At 33.9% G+C, this 22,606-nt stretch overlaps 1 protein-coding gene across 4 annotated transcripts in view; it reads right to left on the bottom strand.

Annotated features, from left to right (window-relative positions):
• The window catches only part of Memo1 (mediator of cell motility 1), a 113,876-nt gene that overhangs the window by 3,447 nt on the left and 87,823 nt on the right, over positions 1-22,606 (bottom strand). For 3 of the 4 annotated variants that reach the window (XM_063230205.1, XM_063230188.1, XM_063230199.1), the window contains 2 exons: positions 20,837-20,979; positions 12,259-12,335 (listed from right to left, as the gene is read on the bottom strand). In XM_063230205.1, the coding sequence (XP_063086275.1) occupies positions 12,259-12,335; positions 20,837-20,979 (220 nt within the window). The remainder of the gene's footprint in view (positions 1-12,258; positions 12,336-20,836; positions 20,980-22,606) is intronic. The other variant, XM_063230208.1, reaches the window with a different exon arrangement.

Genomic DNA, 22,606 nt, shown 5'->3' with positions numbered 1-22,606 from the left:
TGGAACTCAACAGGGATTCTCCTGTCTCAGTCTCCCAAGTGCTGGGATACTACATGTGCACCACCAAGTGCCAACTATGAACTACTTCTTCAAAGGAAAGCTTTTAATTTTTAATCTTTTAAGCTAGAATGTTTTATTTATAGGATTTTAATTCAATGTTTTAAAAAATAACATTATTGAACATTTGTCTACACTACAGGGTGACTGAAAAAATATAGTGAATGTTTACTTTTTTTTTTAATAGGACAGTAAAAGACACACCGCCAAAAACAATGGGATAAGTATGTTCATAGTGAGGGGGAGTACTTTAAGTATACTAAGAGGAAAAAATAGCAATGTGTCCTTTATTGCAATAGTTTTAACATTAACCATAAATTTTTAAATCTCATTTCATTTATCAATTATTTATGTCAATCTCCATCAGAAACATTCTAGTGTGTCCTCATCCACCTTCTTCACCATCTGGCACTGTGTGATTTCGAGTTCTTCCCCAAAGTCAAAATGACCGTGAAATGTAAACATTTTAAACTGACTCAGGACATTAAAGCAACCTCAACAATATAACAAAAGGCACTCACAAAGAGAACTTTCCAAATCACTTCAGAAAGTGCCAAGAGCTTTCTGTGAATAGGTGTGTTCCAAGCAAGAGGAGTATTTTGAGGAGAATAATGGCAATATGGCTTTTACTGCAATAACTTTTTTTAATGTAAACATTCACTGAATTTTTTTGACACTGTGTATATTCCATACTCTCCAAATACATTCAGATGGTGTATTTATAATTCACTACTATTCATTAATATAATTCAATAATGCATATAGTTTAACTTTTACTCACTAAGGAAAACAAATCATTGATTTTAACTACCTTATATATCAATTACCCTATTTTTTTTTTTTAAATTCAGGCCATACAAATTTTGTGTTCAATAAACTAAGTTAAAGTCAGTCCTCTGGGAGAAATGTAAACAGTGGTCTAACAACACTTAACTGGTGTATTCTGCATGATTTTTAAATATTACTGTACATTTTTCAACAAAATAAACATAGTGTAAAAACACAAAGTAATCAGGACTGCCATAAATAAAGTCATCTGAAAAATGACAGCAATCAGTACGTAACATATAAATTTCACAGTAAACTTCAAATTTTAATTTTGTAAAGAAATCTTTATTCAGAATATTGATATTCCTCATAAACATTACCAATTTTCCTACAAAATCTATCTGAATCATAATCCTATGCATATAAAATCACCTGAGTTTTGTTCACATCAATTGTCCCATTTTAGATCTGTCTACAATCAGTTTTCAGTGCTACACTGGTTTTCCCAACAATCAGGGAAAACAATTTCCCAACATGTTAGGAATATGCAACTAACTTGAAAGTCAAATCAAAGATAAATAATTAATACAATTCTGGTACAAAGAAAAGCACACAGTATACTCCTAAACCAAGAAGTAGAAATGCAGACATGCAATTATAAATCTTCTATGAACATGGATAATCAAGAAATAATTCCCCTAGAGATGAAAAACCAGTACATAAAAAGATCCTAATCTTAGGATCTTTCTTACAGACTACTCTGATGCATTTATACTGTAACAAGAGTCAGTAATAATTCTTGGAACACTCAAGTAGTTACAACTCATACTTTAGGAAAATGTTCAGTGCTTGAGTGAAATCTAGGACAGCTTACCTTATAGAGATTCATTTTCTATAATAAATTATGTGACACTGAAGTTTCAACATATATTTTAATGTTAGAAATTTCAATCACAAGTGGAATAAACAACACATTTACATGTTGATAGAAATTTAAAGACAATAAAAAGAAAACTAACGACCACAATGAATTCTAGGTTATCAACCAAGAAACTTTTCTATAGGATAACGACAAGTTATTAATGTATAAAAGATACTACTAAAGACAGTTCAAAATGAAATGTACTGGCTAACTTACAATAAGAAAAAATACAAAATCAAGATAATAGAAGCTCAAGGATTAAATGTGTTAAAGTTTTAATTCTGAGCCTACTGTGGCAACAATCAATTCTATTATACTCAAACGTCTGACAAATGTGATAATTCAACATGTATGTCTTTTTATAAAGGAGGGGTAATGGAAATAAAAGCTTTTCTCATGAATGAGCCCCTACAAATGGAAAATACATAAAGTGTGCAAAAAAAGCAATGCTGACAAAAATGAAAAATATGATATCCACTAACTAATACAGAATTCTGGCAAATATATTTTTATATAGATTTCTCTGATACAAAGGAACAAAAGAACCATGAAATTACTATTAACAAATACCAAGAAGACAGAAAAGCTAGCTGAATACTATTACCAAACATCTAAGAAAACAAACAAAATCTGTCCCCACATATGCCCTCTTAACTTTGTATTCCTAAAAATACTGAAAAGTATGATCAGTGAGTGAGTCTAAGGCCCAGGCACCTGAAAGCACCCTGGGACCTAATGTAGTAAAAACTTAATTGTTCACACAAACTTTGCTAATTCTCTGAGTAAATGGGTAAACACTTGCAATGTCAAGTCCCAAGGGTCAATCCAAACTGAAGAGGCAAATTTAGGGAAGAGATAATATTCTATTTCTTGAAGAGGCATCAAGATAAAATGGAAAAAAAAATTAAGATAAATTATTCTAAAGATAGTAATACTGACAGGCAATGTAGTAATAAATAACTATCTTACAGGTAATGCTTTAAAATCTACCGAAGATACTGGTGTAAGTTTAAGAGAATGAAGTATGATTTGGCAAATATAAACAAATTTCCTTTCAGGACAGACAGAAGGAAAAAATCTAGCTGACATTCAAATTAAAAGAAGGTGACTAATAAACTATAATGACATTTTCAGATTTTCCCTATCAAACTGTAATTTATTATGGTCTGGAATAAAATATCAGTGTGCACAACAATGGAATAGTCAAAATAACACATGATCGTATGTTAACAATATACATAATATGGTTAATATTCCAAGGAAACTGAAAATCACAAAATCAGTACCTTTACATTCTATATTTGTCACTGTAATTAGTGAAATTGCAAAGTACTAATTAAAAACAAAAAGGTCCATTTCTTATAGGTGCTTATTTTTATTTAACTATATTTAGAAGATACACTTTGTTTTCCTACAGCTATTTCTTTGTACTTTTTGGCATAACAATTTCCAAGATAGCCAAATGTTAGCAACATAAACAATTTTCAGTAAGATTGGCTATTTTTTTTTAGCTCTTGGAACTTAGAAGTGGTTTTTCTCCCCTAGCATTTTAATAACTACATTCAGTTTTCTCATGAAAAAAAGAATCAAAACTTATACTAATGCTGAGCAGATATAAAGTAAACCATCATACTTTGAAATAATCTTACTCTATTAAACTTTGAAAATACAGCTTGAGCATCCTTTTATTTAAAATGCTTGGCAACAAAAATACTTCTAATTTAGTAGTTTTTAAAAAGAGTCAGGAATATCTGTATGTATACATGATGAGCTACTTTAGGGATGAGACTCAAATCTAAACATGAAATTCATTTATATTTCATGTACACTTTACACACAAGGCCTGAAGGTAATTTTACACAATGGTTTAATTTTGACTGTAATCCATCACATAAGGCCAGGTATGGAATTTTTCACTTGTGGCATCATGCCAGTGATCAAAACTATTTACAGTTTGGAACACTTCATGTTTTAGATTTTCAGATCAAGAATGTCTAACTAGTATTGCAATACAGAACTGCGAACATTTTGGTAATATCCAAGTTTATTTCCACTGAAAAAATAGGAATGAAAATATGGCTTTTCAAGGGAAGTAAATTTTTATATATAGCATAAAATATCCTCTTAGGAAAAGAATATGCAAAAGTATACTCACACCTTATTATATAAATCAATTAACCACTTTCCAGTCCAATTATTTAAATACAGGATAATCAAAAATTGCGTATTTTGTTAATTTTAATAACACAACAGGAAATATAAAAATGACTAACTGAATTTATTTAAGAATTGACTGGTTGAAATAACACAAACGTGTTTCTTGAATGACAGAGTCAACTATTAAGTGGCTAAGACAACACCTTATACAACTTTGCCTAACGGCATACAGATAGAAATATATAACGTATATAGAAAACACGTTGAGTTTATGTCCCTAGCTAATCCTTATAATTTTGATACACAAATTCTAATTCCAAGTTGAATTATATCCTAATATAAGAATAACACACTTCTAAGCCATTTTAAAATTCTGCACTCATTAGTTGGAATGGTTTTATCCTAGTTTGTTTGATTTTATTATCTGTGATAGTATAAACAGCTATTTTACAGAAAAGAAGACATTAGAATAGCCAGAGCCGATTTAGTCCTACTATGCTTTTGTTTTTCTGTTGCCTTTGGTTCTATCCTGTTATATCCTATTGGATATTATTATGTGTGATAGTATAAACAAATTTTCTATGGAAAATGAGATAATATAGTAGCCATTGTACTATTTGATTCTGAAAGCCCTGTAATGCTTTCATTCTCTTGAATGGTTTTATACTGTTTTGTTATGCTTGATACTATTGTATATGAAGCTATACTCAACTATGTCAAAGAAAGAGACATTCTGGTAGTTCCTGTTAATTATGGCTTGTCTTGTGGTAAAATGCTGCCTTGCTACTTGCATTGCTCTGATCTGATCTGCTTTGTTATGTCCTCTTTTGTCTTAATCTCTTTAAAATAAAAAATAAAAAAGTAAAAATTCTGCACATAAATAAATCCTATATAAAATAAATATGAACAAATTCTATATATAAATAAAAATATTTCAACAAACAGACCAAAAAAAAAATCCCAGTCAGATGTTAAGCATTAAATTCAACACACTAACATGAAACAAATACTCAGTGTTTACTCTCAAATTATATCCAAGGCTATTGAAATTTAGTAATATAAAGTAACACTGATAGTTTTGAACATCTAAAGAAAAATAAATCAGATGCAGACTTAAAAGTCACACTGAGTGTTCACTTCAGCACACATATAATAAAGTCAACCTGAGCTTTCTGTTCTTAATACACAGTTTATTTTCTTTAATGACAAACATTTCTAAGCTAGGCAGAAAAGGCAACGATTTCAAAAGAAGTTCAAAGAATCATGCCAATGAGTACATGCTACTCTTTTTGTTCTATTTCAAGACAGGATACCACGGTTGATCTATTTTGTACTGGGAATCGAACTCATGACCTCACACTCCCAGGCAGGCACTAACCCTCTGAGCTATAATTCCTGACCCAATGCCCATCTATCTTGCTGACCATGTACTGAAGACCAACACAGACAGCCCCTTAATGTGAAATACCAGTTGAAACAGAAATCTGAGTTAAAAAAAAGAACTGGTTGACATGGATGTTTATATAACAGGCTAACAGAGATCGTTAGAGATAGTTAGAGATCGTTATACTAAATGTAACCACAATTTCAGAATTGCAAAGGATGATACATTGAGTGACTTCAGAGCACAGGGTACATAAGGAAAGCATCTCTGTTGTACTAGAAGCATTTATTTCACTTGATTTATAAACTCTTACATTTGCAAAATTAAGTGTTGCTTGGTTTGCCTGATTAAAAGCACACAAGTGGTTTTAAGGGTTGAATGAGAAACAAGGAAAGAGAAGATAATTAGGAAATACTGTTCTACTTCAACAGATCAAAGATTTAAAACTAAACTAGGGGAAAGGACACCGGGACTCTGTCCATGCAACACTGAAACGGATCTTCACGGGTGGGTATGGACAGTCCTATTTTGAAAAAGTTCTGTAGGTAATTTCAATTGTAATGTTGAGGGTTACTAATTACACAATTTCATTATCCGTGTGGCTTTCATTACCATCAACATACTGAGAACTTCACAAGTTACATGTCCTGCCTTGACTCTCCAAGCTCCAAATCAATATAGATGACTCTTAGCACAGCTGTTGACTCTGATTAAATGATCAACTCTATTCATTTCTTTCCACCTCCACTCCAGTACAAGTCATTATCTCTTTCCTAAAATACCGCCAATGGATCAATGTTGCTACTCCTGATCCTCTTATGGAATTCACTCTCCACGAAACCACCAGCGTGACCTTTTAATTATCATGTTAAATCTCCATAGTTGTACTTACATAAATTTCTTACTCTGAATTATAAAGCCCCACATTTCCTGATTTCTCTGTCACTACTATGTGCCCCTACCCTGACTCCCTAAACTCATATAACACTAGCTTTACTTCTAACACACAAATATACCACCTTGCTACAGTAGTTTCTTCGTCTAGAATATTCTTTCCTATGATCTTTGCTCAGATTGCTCCTTATCGTTCAGATCTCACTTTAATGTTCCTCCTCAGGGGAGCCTTCTTTCAACCACTCAACCTAAAGAAGCTTCAAATTTACTATTTTGAAAAATTTTTAACATTTTCTGGCTAACAAACATCTTTACCTGAAACTACCATTCCTTTATCTGCAGTTTTGCTTTCTGGTTAGGCATACATCAATGACAGACAGAATACATTACACTTAAAATTACATAAATAAGTTTTACTTCTTTCTGTGCTTAATTTATAAATTAAACTTTATCGCATGCATGCACAAATAGAAAAAAACATCATTAACATATCAGGTTTGATTCTATCTGTAAATTCAGGGAACCACTAAGAGCTCCTGAAACATCTCCCATGACTCAGGAGAAACTACTGTGTGTTTTTTTTCTTATCCTTTAAAAAACAATGTATGTCCTCCCATTAAAGTAAACATTCCATGACATCATGGGCCAGGTTTTTAGTTCACTGTCACATCTCTAACAGTGCCTCAGATTATAAAAACACTCGAAAAATAGCAAACTGAAAAATCCAAATGCCTATTTGATTATTTCTCTACTTGGATGTTAGAATGTCAACAGTGAACAAAGTGTCTTTAAGAGTATTTATGATCTCCTTGCCCCCTCAAAAAAATCTGGCCCTAGCCAAACATGGTGGTACACACCTATAGTACCAGCACTCTGGAGACTAAGGCAGGAGGATCACCAAGAATTTGAGGTCAGCCTGGATTAGATAGTGAGTTGAAGTTCAGCCTGAACTAAAGGTGGAACCTTGTTTCAAAAAAAAAAAAAAAACCACTGGTCCTCTCTTCTTGTGCTTCTGCCCTAAATGAGCAGAACCACCCAACCAGAAGAATAAGCCAGAAATCTAGGAATCATCCTCAACACATCCTTCAATACAACAAAACTCAGGGTGATCCCCCTGCCTTATCCTCCTAAGTGCTGAAGTTACAGACATGCACTTCTGTGCCTGGATTAAGTTGTTCTCCTTTTAATTTCACTTTCATATTATAGTAGAGTGCTCAATTGTTAACTATGTGTAGGAAGATTATGTTCATTAATCAATCCGCTTATCTAAAATGTATTTCTTTAGTATAGTACTTAGTCACTACTCCAGGCCCTTTGGATGCCATTAGTGAACAAAACAAAAACCCTGACTGACAAAAAAATTAATAATCATTTACCATTTTAATTATTCATCAGAAGAAAATGTGGAGCAGGAAAGGGGGACTGGGAATGTTTAAAGGGTGCATCATAGAATGCAAAGGTAAACAGTGGTCAGAGGCTCTATGGGGTTGGGGGGGTTTACAAGTTGTGGTGACTGAGACAGTTAGGTGCACAAAAGCCAAAAAAGCCAGATACACACAGGGTGTTATCAAGGAACAGCAGGGACACTGCTCTCGTGGGCAGTGTGAATGAAAGGGAAGAGCAAGAGAAAGTGGTCTTCGTGGGTTGCAAATCATGTTGGTCTTCACAGGTCACTCATTATAAAGGCCCTAGCTTTACTCTGATTGAAATGAGGCATTATTATAAGGATTTGGGAGCAGAAGAGGGACATAAGCTTATTTAGCTTTTGAAAGGCTTGTTTTGGGTTTTCTGCTTTTCAGTTACTCGGGACAAAAGACAGGAAAAGCAAGTCTAAAACTACAAGCCACCATCAACTGAACTGTAAAAGTGTTAAGTACAACACAAGAAGAAAATCAATTCATTTGTCAGTATGTTTAGTTTGAGCTGTTAATAAGACAGCCCAGTGAAAACGTTAAGCAAGTAGCTAGTGGTATGGGGTTATGGTTTGTGTCTAGATGTCCCCCCTCCAAAGCTTCACACAGTCATCAGGGGGTGGCTTTTGAGAGGTGGCTGAATCTAGAGTTTGTGAGTAAAGCGAGCTCCAATACAGGGATTAAGGATGTGAGTGCACACTCGCCCTAGGGCAGGTAGCCTGCATACAATATGAGGACAGAAAAACAGGCTTTCCCTTCTCTTCCCTCTGTTGCTTTGCTACAGTCTACTCACCATGAGCTGTTCTCCTCCGCCAAGCCACCCTGCCTTGGAGCCAGCTGATTATGGTATGAAACCTATATGAACCGTAAGCTGAATAAATCTTTCCGTTTTTTTGGCAGGGAGGGGGAGGGTTGGAGGCAGGGTTTCACTATATGGTTCAGGCTGGCCTTGGATTCACCTGGTAGCCCAGGTTAGCCTCCAATTTACAGCAATCTTCCTGCCTCAGCCTACCGAGTGCTGGGATTACAGGCATGCACCATCACGCCTGGCTAACCATTCCTCCTCTAACCTTGGGTGTCGAGTATTTTGTCTCAACAATGAGGGAAAAATATCTAAGACACACAGATTTTGAGAGAGCAGTCCTAAAGTTATTTTTACTTGGTTTGGTACAGAAAGTACTACTTTCATAAGTACTACTATCATAAAATTTAGTGTAGACTTGCTAAAAATCACCTCCAGAAAGACTTTACTTTGGAAACCTCCAAATATTATTTTCTGCTGGGGATTTAGCTCAGTGGCATAAGCACCTGCCTGGCAAGTGTAAGGTCATGAGTTCAATCCCCGGTACCAAAATAAATAAACAAATAAATATTGTTTTCTGTATAGGGAGACTGGCAAAATGAAGAAAACTGTAATGAGAAGGGAAAAAACCTAAATGCATTCCACTGTGTGTGTGTGTGTGCATGCGCGTGCACAGGCACATATTTTTCTGGGATTGAACCAAGGCCTTAGCCCTGAGCTACACCCGAGTGCTTTTGCTTTTTCTTTTTATTTTTTTATTTTGAGACAAGGTCTTGCTAAGTCACTTAACAGCCCAACCTGGGCTTCAACTTGCAATCCCCTTGCTTCAGCTTCCCACAGTGCTGACACTACATGTCAGCGCCACCATGACTAGGCTCCACAAATATTCTATGTGTCCCCTATGGACAGCCAATACTCCTCCTCGGGTCCTCCTCACTTCCCTGCTTGCTTTGACTATGCTTCCCTGCATCTCCTCCACCAAACCGATATGAACACTCAAACACTGCTCTTCTTACTACAATCCACTAGTAGAGAACAATTTTTGGCATCTGACAAGTTTTTCCCTTCTTTACTGTAACTGTAAACTACTGTTCTGAACCTGCTCAGAGAAGATTCTTGCCAGATGTGGTGGCACACACCTGTAATCCCAGCACTCGGGGGCTGAGGAAAGTGGACTGACATGAGTTCAAGGCCAGCAGAAGTACGTAGCAAGGCCCTGTCTCAAACAAACAACAACAACAACAAAAAAAAAAACTGCAAGAAGATTCTCAGTTCATCACCGCATTTGATAACCCTTCCTCTCTCTGTAAACGCTCTCCGTTTCCTGCGGTAGCTTCTTGTTTTCCTAAACACAGTTTTTTTACTGACTCCTTTATCTCCTCCCACCTATGCCAGCTCCGGCCCTGCGACCTATGGCCCCCTTTCCCCGCTGCATAGCCCCTCTGGACACCCACACGACTCCTTCTGATAAGGCACGAACTCTGCCTGTCTCCCCTTTCCTTACCCTTCCGCCACATCTGCAGCGACACTGGCCCCACTCCAAGTCCTCCACAAACGCACGTGACTGGCAAGTGCAGTTCCACACATACCACAAAATCCGAATCTGAAACTGAACAAGCACATCTTTCTCCTCAGAAATGTACCTCCACATTTCTTTATGAGTGAGTAACAGCGCATTCTACCTCCAAACTCTTTCTCACATCTCTGCATAAGGGCTTCCTGTAAGTCTTTGGATCAGTGCACGTAAGTCCCCCTAACGTACTACGTTTCCTCTTTTCGGTATTGTCAACACTTCAGAGAGTACCACACATCAGTAGGCAATCACGAAGCATTTTCATTATGTAGAAAATAAATGACACAATTCTAAAAGTTTTCTAATGCAACTGAAAACTAAGGCTCACAATAATAAGATTAGAACAAGAAGTCAACAAGGAGCTAAGCAACTGCAGTGAAAATACCATTAAGCCAACACAGTAAAATCCAAATAGAAGTCTAAAGGTATTATGCAACAACTAGATTTAAAGTAACACTGACGGTAAATTTAAATATAATAAAATATCCTTAATAGAAAAATTTGTACTCTTTACATTTGTCTTCAATAAAATATATTATAGATTCTTTCTGTTAGCGCAGATCTAGATTTTTTTACTAGAAAACTTCAACTACATTAGACATCCATTTTAATGGAAAAAATAGAACAAGGTTTCATAAAATAATAGAATAACAATGGTTATTACATTGAGTATTATTATATTTAAAGTAGTTACTCAGAGTACAAGAAATGGGTATATTAAATAATCATGTGCTAAAATACATGCATAAAGTTAATTTGATCAGACCACAGACTTTCATCTGTAAAAATTTTACAGATGAGAAGCTGAGAACCAGAGAACTAAAATGGTCTGTCCAAGGTCATACAGCAAATTAGTGATACTCCTGTTGTATTGGAGAGTAGAGGTTGAGAGAGGGCCTCCCTTTGTAACCCAGGCTAACCTTGAATTCTTGGCAATCCTCCTGACTCAGTCTCCCAAACGCTGGGATTTTAGGCATGTACAACCACGCCCAGCTGAATGCTACTGTATTTAATATTCTGTTTATGAGTTAATTCCAAAATTATTTGTATGATAAAAAATTAAAAACAATGACTCTTATAGTACTTTAAGAAAAAGTAAAAGTTATGTTCAAGGTCTGTGATACCACTAGGTTACGTAAAAATACAATTATATTTTTAAATTCCACACTTAAAGTAAAAAATTTCCAATTAGATAAAATCCAAATGGTTAAAAAATAAAACAACAAACAAAGAACTTATAGGAAAAGGAAAGGTCATGAAAAGAGAAAAATTATTTGCACTTATAAAAGTAATTTTGCTTTCTTCAGTTTTTAATCCTCTCTTAATACACTTTAAGGCTACAAAGTGCTGAAACAAAACTCAAGTCTTAATATGCTTAGAATCAATGAGAAATGAAAATCAAAACAAAATACAATTTGATTTATAGACTTTATAGAAATACACCAATGATTCTAAATTATGCTTAAAATTATTAATTTCACTAAATTTATATTTACTTTGAGAAGTTCTGAAAAATGTGAAGTCATATGTATTTAACATAACTGAAATTTATAAATTAAAGTATTTGTATAAATTCCTTTAGTGTGGCAAACACGATTTAAATTACTGGATTTTATGTATACTGGAATTCCTACATTTGATCATCCTAAGGCTATTTTTCATTATTTCCAGAAGGAAAAAAAAGATAGCTGAAAAAATAAACACTTTCAATCAACTTAACTTAAATATTTAAGTTATCTACACATTTCATGTCTCCACATATTTTCTGCCACTAGTTCATAAAATCCCCAGGATCATTCCAAAAAAGTAGTTTGGCCTACTACCAAACCAAACCTACAAAAACACTAAGTTATTTAGTAAACCGTAAAAAACAGCAAGACAGTTCAGAAGGAGTCAAAATAAGTTATCTTGGGTCGCCATCAAACAGAAATTACAGTCTGTATCTCATCATACACTACGGTTATTACAGCTTACCAATAAGTAATGGCATTAGTATCTTACTGTTCCTAAAGCTGAGACACTTCTCCAAAAAGGGATTAAAATTTGTATCCAATTACTTTTTGGTGTTCTCATTAATCAAATAAAATCATGATGAAGGAAATTTCTACTGAAACAGGGATTATTCTTACAGGCAATATTCATGTGAGGATACAATGCATTTTGTACTTTTAATTAAAGATAGGGCAAGAACTGATAGTCTATGTATACTTTAACATAAAATTCTGAATTACTAATCTGAAATTTTTTTAAAGTCTTACAGCATTAAAACCCCACACCTGAAAGACTTACCATTTTATCTAGATGTTCAATGGATCTATAAATCTCCCCCTGGGATTCATCATAGTAACTGTAACGGAACCTTTGACCTTGAAACAAATATCATGTACAAAATAAAATAGGGAAAAATTAGAAGCTAAAACGAAAGCAGGCGCTTACCAAATAATTTCAGTTCTCATGAAAGGCAAAGCACAGCTTAAGCCTCTGAGAGAATCATTCCCAACAGCCCTCATGTATAAAAATCAAAGGCATATTTGGGAAGCAATAAAGAATAATATTATCACCAATGATTTACAATGTTAAAAACTTTTGCAAATTGTAGGAACCTTAGTCACCAGTAATACAAGATTAAGGAAACAAACAGCTTAAAAGTTAGAAGCATTGTTAAAACACTGTATCAGTCTATCATGGAAAATAAACCCAAAAAATATAATTTAAGAAAACTGAGCTGAAGAAAACTATCTCAGTAAAACAAATCAATGGAAGTTCAGCTCCCTACTGTGCAAATGCAAAGACCTGACCTCTACTGCAGGAAAAAAAAAATACGTAGATAAGCAATACCTTGTGGCTTGTGTGAGTTTTACGACCTCAATGAAAAATAAAAAAAACTACCTCAATTTCACACTATATGAAAAAGATGAATACAAGGGACTTAAACAAGATACCCAAAAAATGAATATAATAAATAGTCCTACCCTGACATAAAATCTCAGTAAGACTACAAGCACAGAATATTCAATATTAAGCTCTTCTCTAAAGAACAGAGAAGGTAAAATGGAAAAACGTAAAAGAGACAGAAAACAAAGGTTCAGAAAATAGTTTCTTACTATATGAAAATCAAGCTAATAATATAATTACAGTGTAATTGACTATGATGTATTTCAGATACACCTACATCTATCTTTCAGCAATTCCTTTCTTCTACCTTGAAAATTTCACCAAAATAAATTTTATAATGGTACCAGATATACTGTGTACACACACTGTCTTATGATTCATGTTTAAATCACTATTAGTATATCGAAATACTATCCTCACTTTTGAAAAACTGAATTTCTTTGACTGGATAACTGCAATTTTTAAGTTTTCTATTCATCTTATTAAAAATGCTGTCATAAATACTGGGTAGTGCAAAATTATAAAACCCTCCTTGATATCTTTTTTAAAAAAATATCATAAAATGTAACATTGCATTCATTTGCTGTTAATCAGCTTTGACCTTTACCTTCCTGAAACATACTGTTTCCTTAATTTTTATATATTCAATAATTTAATATATATAATTAATCAATGTAGCAGTTAATAATTTCCCAAGAGCATTAAAATCAATATTACGTCTTTTAACTGATGATATCCTGTAATTGAAGCTGTGCAAAATTTCTACTTTCTAAATGTAACAATGAAAATTACCACATGTTGTCATACTTATGTGACCTACTGCAAGCTTTGAACTAAAGGAATTCTTAAAATGAGCTGACCATCTGTCACTCAAACGCTGCTATACTCAATAATCCAACGGATACTTCACTCATACTTTAAAGTTAGGTATAGTTTTATCTTTCTTTGAAGCGTACAATAGAAACTAACAGGAATTACCTAATGTTAAGAACTATAAAACTGATCTTGCGGGTGGTTGTCAGAAGGGCACTCAAAGCCAAACCTAAAGTTCAGTCATAATCACTTACAGACTCAACTCACTGGTGCTAAATTTTTACCTGTTTCAAAGTTTTTTAATAAAGCTACCCAATATCTTTTATAACACAAATTAACAATTAAATGACTATCTTGGGCAAGAACATTTTAGAAAGAACCCTATGCTTAGAGGAAACCAAGTAAAGAAATACATTTCTTGACTCTGATTTAAACTAATACATTCTGTTTTTCCCAGCTTCTGGTAATCGCTGCTAGTTTTAGCTACTGTCAACTAACCCTTATGACTGAACCATAATTTTCCTACCTGAAAACTGCTACTTCCCAGTACAAAGAAAAAGGTATATACTTTGTGATAGCTGTTTGCTGCTCAGAAGTGTTTTCCCCTTATTTCCTAGTTCAGAGCTGCTGTTTCAAACAGCAACACTGCCTGGATAGTAAGTGGAAAGTTTAACAATATTTTAAAGTGCTACTCTGTTTATATGGGCAATTTTCATTGTAACTTTCACTTAATTACTTCCGAAGGAAACATACACAAAATATTTGAAATATCTGAAATACTGATTTAATGTATGATTTAATGAGAATGACAAAATGAAAAGGAAACTAATTTGAGCAAATGTTTACTATATTTTGCTATTCTACTTTTTTATTTTTATAATCACCTCACATTTAGGATCTAAATATTGAGCATAACTATTTGAACAGCTCTAAAGAATATATGAGCTAAGTCAAAGCCTTACTACATACAGCTACTATACTGAATATTTTGTTTATAATACCTCATACTGTCTCATAAGTTTTAAAAAATTATACAAATACATAACACATTGTCATATATATACAGATATAGGAATTTCTGTGTGTACACACACTGAAATACATCTAATTTTAAGTGCATAGTTGCCATCATCTTACTTAGCCTGCACGTTATGCACATGTTTATTATGTTAAGTGCACATGCATGTGCACAGACCCCCTCAGCCAACCACTGCTTAGAAATTGAGTTCAAAAGACAAGTTTGTTTCATATTAAAAAAATAAGTTTCTCAATATTTATTCATTGGATGAAGGAAATGCCAGGACTGGCATAATATACTGATCCTAATATAATCTTATTATTTATTTAAAATAAATTATGACTTCATGTATTTCATAAGCAAACATTTTATTCTACAAGATTTTTATATTTCTGATTTTCAGGAAAATTATGAATCTAAACTGTGAACAAATACAATTAATTGCCTCTGTACCTGGAGAACCGGACTTGGGTACTTTTATAAGAATGAATAAAACATATCACATAGTAAGAGAAAATTACTTACCTGAAACTTATCCTTTCAGAAGGTACACTGGGAAAATGGATTCTTTGAGCCCCTGTTTCAACTCCAAGTATGAGCTTTCTAGCTTTAAGAGCCATTGACACCGCCCCTAGGGGCAGTACAAGCTTTGGAACTCCCCTAGTGAGTATGTCAGTAGTTTCTTCAGGTGCCTTCCCTCAGTTCTTTTCAAATTCAAAAGATGAGAGGAAAAATAACCCAAGAAAAAAAATCCTGTAAAGCAGAAACCTTACTCTTTGAGGGAAGGAGGGTAGCTCATTTGTGAATCCATTCCAGAGCACGCTTTCTGAGAAAAAGAAATACAGGTAAGTAATTTTCCCATCTCCAAAGGTGACTGGTGATTAATGAGTGGATTCACAGAGTGTGGAGAGTAAGCTCCAGGAATGTCTGTTTAACACACACAATCAACTAATGAGGACGAACAACAATGAATGGTACAAGAACCAACACTATTTTTTAACTACCTTGAAACAAAAAGTTATAAAGTATTTCAGTATTAAGCTATGCGCTAGACTGCAGAAGTAAGTTGGAAAGTTACTGACTTACTAAGCCCCCAAAAGATGAAACAGACTTTCAGATGTTCAGCCCAATAAAAAATTGCATTGCACACTTACTTATTCACTTGGTTTACTTGTTAAACCACTTTCAAGTATTTTGAGGTAAGTCTCACCAAAATCTTTGAGAGATCAGGCAACTCTATAATGAGGCCCCAAATGAGGACATTTATAAATGAAATGGCAACAGAAGAAAAATGTATTTCATATTTCTAAGTAGCATCAAATAAGGTTTTTAAAAAAAAAAAAAGCTTTTTTGAGACAAGGTCTTGCTATGCAGCCTAGCTGGCCTAGAATTCTCAGCAACCCTCTTGCCTCAGCCTCCCACATCCTGGGATTAGAGGCATTCACCACCACTCTGGGCTAAAAGAAATCATTTCTAAAAACTAAACGCTATGGTCCTTTCATTCTGAAGTTAGTTATATGTAAAAGACCAGTCCTATCTCAACCCTGCAAATATCAAAAACCTGAATTAGTGGCTCAAGCGCTTGCCTGGTAAGTGTTAGGTCATGAGTTCGATCTCAGGTATTTAAAAAAAAAAAAAAAAAAAAAAAAACCTGCGTTAGTGAAACCAGTATGTACAAATATTTGAGAAGACAAATATGAAGGTTTGGATAAAGTATATTTTATTAACATATTCATATCAATGTATGTATTTTTTTAAAAGTGGCACACGTGTACCCAAAGACTACCAGGAAAAAGGAGTGTAAATAATCATTAATATATATATTTTTTAAAAACCTGAATAAGTATATATATACATATATATGTGTGTATATATACAGAGAGAGAGAGCGCCAATAAGTGGCACATATTTATAAAATTATATAAACCTAAATTCAAAATTCTGGGATCTTAGCAAACTTTATTTATATTTTAACAAAATAATGTATCACAAATATTTACCAAGTTTATGCAACTCATCTGCAAAATCTCCAAAAAAGGCCAATTAAATAAACGCATGACTCCAGGGGTTTTTTGGTTTTTTGCTTTTGTTTTTTGGTACGAGGAATCGAACTCATGACCTTGCACTTGCCAGACGGATGCCTGTGCCACTGAGCTATACCACTGGCTCATGACTCCATTTTTAAATAACCAATTTCTTGTAGACCAAATCTCACTTTGAGACTTATCACAAGTTACTAAAAATCATGTGAATATAAATTGTTAATAATCTAAATTTGGAAATAAATATTTCAGAAAAGAAAAATATAAATACTACCACTACATATAGAAACAGGGCATAATAATGCATTGCTATGAGCCCAGCACTCTGGGAGACTGAAGCAGGAGACAGCAGGTTCAACTCCAAACTGGGCAGCTCACTGACATATTGTCTCACAACAAAATATAACATGGCTGAGGATATAGCCCAGAGTAAAGGTCCTGAGTTCAGTCACCAGTACTACCACTACTACCAGTACTACCAGTACTACCACTCCACCCCAACCCCCTAAAAAGCATAAAAATTTTACTAATCAGAAAAATTAAAATAGTTCCCCAAAATTCTACAGGATAAAGATTTTGGTAAGGCACCAAGTGTGGTAGTGCACTCTCTAATTCCAGCACTCAGGAGGCTGAAGCAGGAGAATCACTGTGAGTTCAAGACCAGGATAGGCTACATGGTGAGTTTAAGGCCACCTTGGACTACTTCAAAGACCTTGTCTCAAAAACAGCAAACAAAAAAAGAACTTGGCAAGGACAGAAAATGCCTTTCATTGACTCCCATAACTCCTACAAGTAGCAAAGGAGAAAGGTAAGACCATTAGAATGAGACACATCATCCTCTGCCATGAATAATGCATTTCCATGTAAGAGTGATCATGATGTAAGAGGCAGGAAATAAAATACAAGATTTCGTTCTGGGAAGCTTAAATGACTGGACAGAAAGAAGGACAAATAACAGAATCCAGGCTCTTCTCTCTCCCTTGCCTTGGTTTAACACAAAAAGTAAACAGTATTTTAGTCTTTCTACTTTTAGCTTCCAGTATCTCTTTTTAAGTCTAAATAGAATTGAAATGGAGTCTGAAAAGAAAATATCTATAAAGTAAAACACATATAAAAGTCGTCTTTATAATGGACACTGGCTACCAAGTAAGATCAATAAGTAAAAGTATCTCTAGTTTACACGTTAGATCCTAATGGGCTCCACTGCTAAGTTTTCACTTCATTTTTTTGTAGAGCTGGACCAACTATAAAGAGAATAGCTAGAAATGAAACTATAGACACTGTCAACTAGTCTAACATAATGTTGTTCAACAAAAGCAAACCTTCAATGTCAGAGTAATACATCAAATTATTAATTACGTGTTTTTTCTTTAAAAATCAGCTATTTGAAATTGCAATGTGTTAAAAGTCTAACTCAATGAGCCTTGTAATATCTCTGTACACTTGAAGAAATTAATCATTTCTGTGAAATTCTTTAGAATTCAGTGTTATACTTGTTTTCATATGGTTAAAAAAATCAACTTAAAAAACAGAAAAAATTACTATGTTCTTCATGAGAAGCAACTAAATTTTTGAAATAGTATTACAGCACACTAATTTGGGATAACAAACACTACTACAGCATACATTTGAGAAACATAAAACTTAATTGCTAATAACCTATAGCTAGCCAAGGGTTCATATTAACTTCAATAAGCATGCATTCAGAAAACTACCTTACTTCACAAGAATATTTACTATGGTAGAGATGAAGCAAGGACACCAGCAATTTTGGAATATTATCCATGTTACATGATTCACTAATTCCCAGACACCATCAAATTTCTGAGAAAGAATTGGCATAGTGCTTTGCACAGGTATAAAGTAAAACATCTAATGAGTAGTGTTAAGGATAGTGTCTCTAAAAATTAAACACCTGGAAAAGCTCTACTTAACCACCAAATGTAAATATAAATGTTTTACTTTCTACAGAATTCTCAGTTACTGTAACTCTGATAACTGAGTTCTTTTCTTAAAGTTAACACCTAGAAAATCTATCTTACAACTTAAATATCAAAATTTTCAAGAAATCAGGAGATAAAATGGCATAAAAGGACTTATGAAAATCTAGGTAGACTGTAACAGAAAATGAATTTCTCTCTCAAAAATTACAGTACACAGAAGAGTGGACTAAAGTTTGTTTGTTTTAGAATTCTTTAATGAGCTAACAAAATAATGTTTCCACAGAAAACAGCATATTAAAAATCTCCTGCTATTTAAATGGATTTATGTTGCAGTGGTACAGGCTGCCCACCTAGAGAAAGAGCCCAGATTCCAAAACAGTATTACAGGGACTAATTATTTAAATTAAGTCATTCATAAGAGCCTTCAAAATGAAAACTAACAGGGTACTTGCTTCAAAAAATTTTGATTTGCAGCTGGATGTGGTGGTATAGATCTGTAATCTTATCGTTTGGGAGTTGGAATGCTAAGGACAAGGATCACCACGAGCTTGATTCCAGTCAGAGCTACAAGGTGAACTCGAAACCAACCTCAACTACATAGCGAAACCACATCTCAAAAAATGAAAAACAAAGCCAATATATCAACATATATTCCTTGTTATCAACACAAACATAATACTAAGAAAAGTGGCCCTTTTTAGTAAAGGTATTTGATAATCTGTTTTTAAGACTTATTATATTTCTAAATTCCCAAGAAAGAAGTTTTTTTTATCTGGGCCCTCAGATCTAATACATTTACATCCATTTTTTTAAAAAAGCACTTCTGCCAAATGCAGTACTACCAATTAGCCAATGGAATCTTCTGTGAGAGTTTCGTAAGAAGCTTAACTACTTGTGCACCCCAAATATAGGGTCTCCAAACTTAGCACTATTGACATTTTGAGCTAGGTATTTTCTGAACTGTGGGGTGACAGGTAGATTTTGTGCTGTGCATTATACAATATGCACTTAGCAGTTTCCCTGGACTCTACTCATTTGATACCAGTAACATCACCAGCCCTCAAACCCCATGCCACTTGTGATGATAACAAAATTTCCAGGTATTTTTAAATACTATCTAATTGGAAAATTATCCCTAGTGGAGAAACAGTACCTTACATACACACCCAAAACACCTGTACTATCATGAAAGATAGTTCTCTTGAACTGAGATCTGAACGTTAAGATGGCCATTCAGAGAAGAATATAAGAGAAACCCTAATCAAGCCAGATACATGTTGAATCAACTCTGGCAATCAAAGGATAAGACATGTTAAAAAAAAAAAAACCACAGTCCCTATGTCTTATGTTTCTCTGGACTTTAGCATTCTACCTTAAAAATTATAGTCTTATGGTTCATATTTTCTTATAATTAAAGTAATAGCTGATGAATGAATAAACATTGGCATCCTTAACCCAGTAAATAAATAAGCCAAAGAGATGTCCTAAGAGCAAAGATATCTATTTCTGGGTAATGGATAAATGAGAGCAAATAGCAACCAAAGAACATGAAAATAAAATTTACTACAAGAGGAATCCATGATGTCATCATAGTTTATTTATAGAGAAGTAGCCTTACTCTTTACTATTCTAATTCACAATAATCACAAAAATCACCTAACAGTCTTTACCATCATTTCCAAGGAAGACCATAGTGCTAATGCAGATAGCTTTAAGATAAAGGCAATTGTGCGTAAAAAATAAGCACCAAAAGAAAGACTAATTACAAAAAAAGAAATCTGGAACAGACTAGCATAGCACACAGAACTCTTCTACATTCCAAAGAAGAATATTTGTTTTATTCACTAAAACTTCAGAGAATCTACCATACACACATAGGTGGAAATGGGATTCAAAGGTCTGAACTTCCACTAACATAAGTAAAGCAAGGATGCCCTCACAATGTGAATCCAATTATACCAGTCGCCTTTGGAAATGTATCTATAATACACTACTATCATCTGACCTTTTATGACCCAAAATCTTTTTTATTCACTGTTAAACACTGCAGCTATACGTAAAACTTTCCAAGGAGAGTGATAAAGAACTGAAAATTAGAGCTTAGAATGACACACATATATAATATCTACCACAATATGTTAAAATCTAGAACTTACCCCAATGGCAGAAATCAGAAGAAACCACAAAGAGATTACTAGGATCCGCTAGATATTTACTGAAGAGTTTTCCGAATTCCTGTTCTTTTGACTCACTCAGAGCTCCAACCAGTACAGGAATAATGGTAAACTCATCCTTATGGCTTAAAGAAAACAGGAAAAAGAAAAAAAAAGGTCATTTAAGATGTCCAAGAATAAAAAGTTTTCCAAATGTATTGACACTGGAAAGTGGAATATTATTAACGGTGGTTATGGTAATATATAAAATATTACTGCTGAATTCTTTAAGTCTAGAGATTAAATGTTGAAAGAAGATGAGTTAAAGATATGAGGACAGAATACTGAAAGTATCTATTCAAGTTACAGAAATTACTTCAGGTAAACAAAATTATTTACAGGTATGATAATATCCTCAAAAATGAACACTCCCCCTAAATCTATCATGAACTCTAGATCTCAACAACTCACCAGGTTACAATTAGCAATCCAATGCTTCTGTAATATTAAGAGCATTAAACTCTTCCTCGCCTATTTTAATCAGATGTTATAAATGTTGTCATTTCTATCACTTGTTCTATAACTGCCAAGTAAAGCCTACTAAACTTAACCTGGCTCCCGTAAGATTTATTACCTGCACTTTTACTCCTATCTACTGATCAGACAGATATAAGCGAGGCTGAAGTTAAAACTCAAATTTCACTGGCATCCAGGATAAACAAAGAATTCAAGATGTACCGATTGCTAGCAGCAAGAAAAGAGACCATTCCCATACACAACATTTGTGATATATCCATAAGTCCCTTTTATTATACCCTACAGATTGATAGATTTATACAAAAGGAAAAAAGAATAATTAATAAAGAATATCATATGCTATGCTTACCTAAAATCTTTAAAATGTCTTATTGTGAAAGCTTATTTACATAAATTGTCTATTATTAATATCCTAAATGATCCTAGATTTAGAATTTTCGAAGCATGAATCTTATTTGTCTGATCTGTTCAGAACAGGACTTTTTAAAAAAATTCTAATAAATGCTTTTTAATATGTAATGTGACAATCAACTGATATCAGACAAACAGAATTCATAAAAGAAACTTTTTAATACTAAATTTAACTAATTCCAAAATAAAGTTTGGCTAAGCTACATAAAACTAAATTCAGGGCACCCAAGTACCTCCCCCAGAAAAAGACCCCCTTACCCTTGTCAACTGCGAAATAAACAGAACATACAGATCTCCAGTCCCTCTGCAATGCAGGGGCTTCTTGGGCAGAATCTGCATCTATGAAGTAAGAAAAAAAAAGGAAGCTGGCAGAGGAAGCTGCCACGGGATATCTCTCATTCTCTGATTCTTGCTAGTTTGCTAAATAACTGCCTGCAACCAACAGGGGCTATAGCGTGCTAAACAGCTGTCTTCAACAAATAGGAACTCTTCATTTAGTTAAGCACCATTATTAATTTAAAAAAAAGAATTTCAATTGAAGTAAAAAATTCAGAAGATTGTCATGAATTAGTCTAACCTCAAGAACTACCTAAATAAATACACTAAGACCATCAAAGAATGTGCAACTAATTATGATATGGTAGAGAAACAGTGTTCTAGAGTGTAAAGAACAAGGAGAAGTCAAAAGAAGTGGGCCCAAGTCCCACCCTACCAGACACAAGCTTCTCAGGTCTAACCTGAGAAAGTGTTTCCTTATCTCTACAATAATCACACTTTACAACCTATTTCATAAAACTGCTATGAAGTGAAGAACACTTCACTCAA

The sequence above is a fragment of the Cavia porcellus genome, unplaced genomic scaffold (genome assembly GCF_034190915.1).
Source record: "Cavia porcellus strain 051 isolate PalLab524CR breed Dunkin Hartley unplaced genomic scaffold, mCavPor4.1 scaffold_1, whole genome shotgun sequence".
Lineage (NCBI taxonomy): Eukaryota > Metazoa > Chordata > Mammalia > Rodentia > Caviidae > Cavia > Cavia porcellus.
Note: the sequence above shows the minus strand (reverse complement) of the source record. Positions and strands in the feature narration are given on the sequence as shown.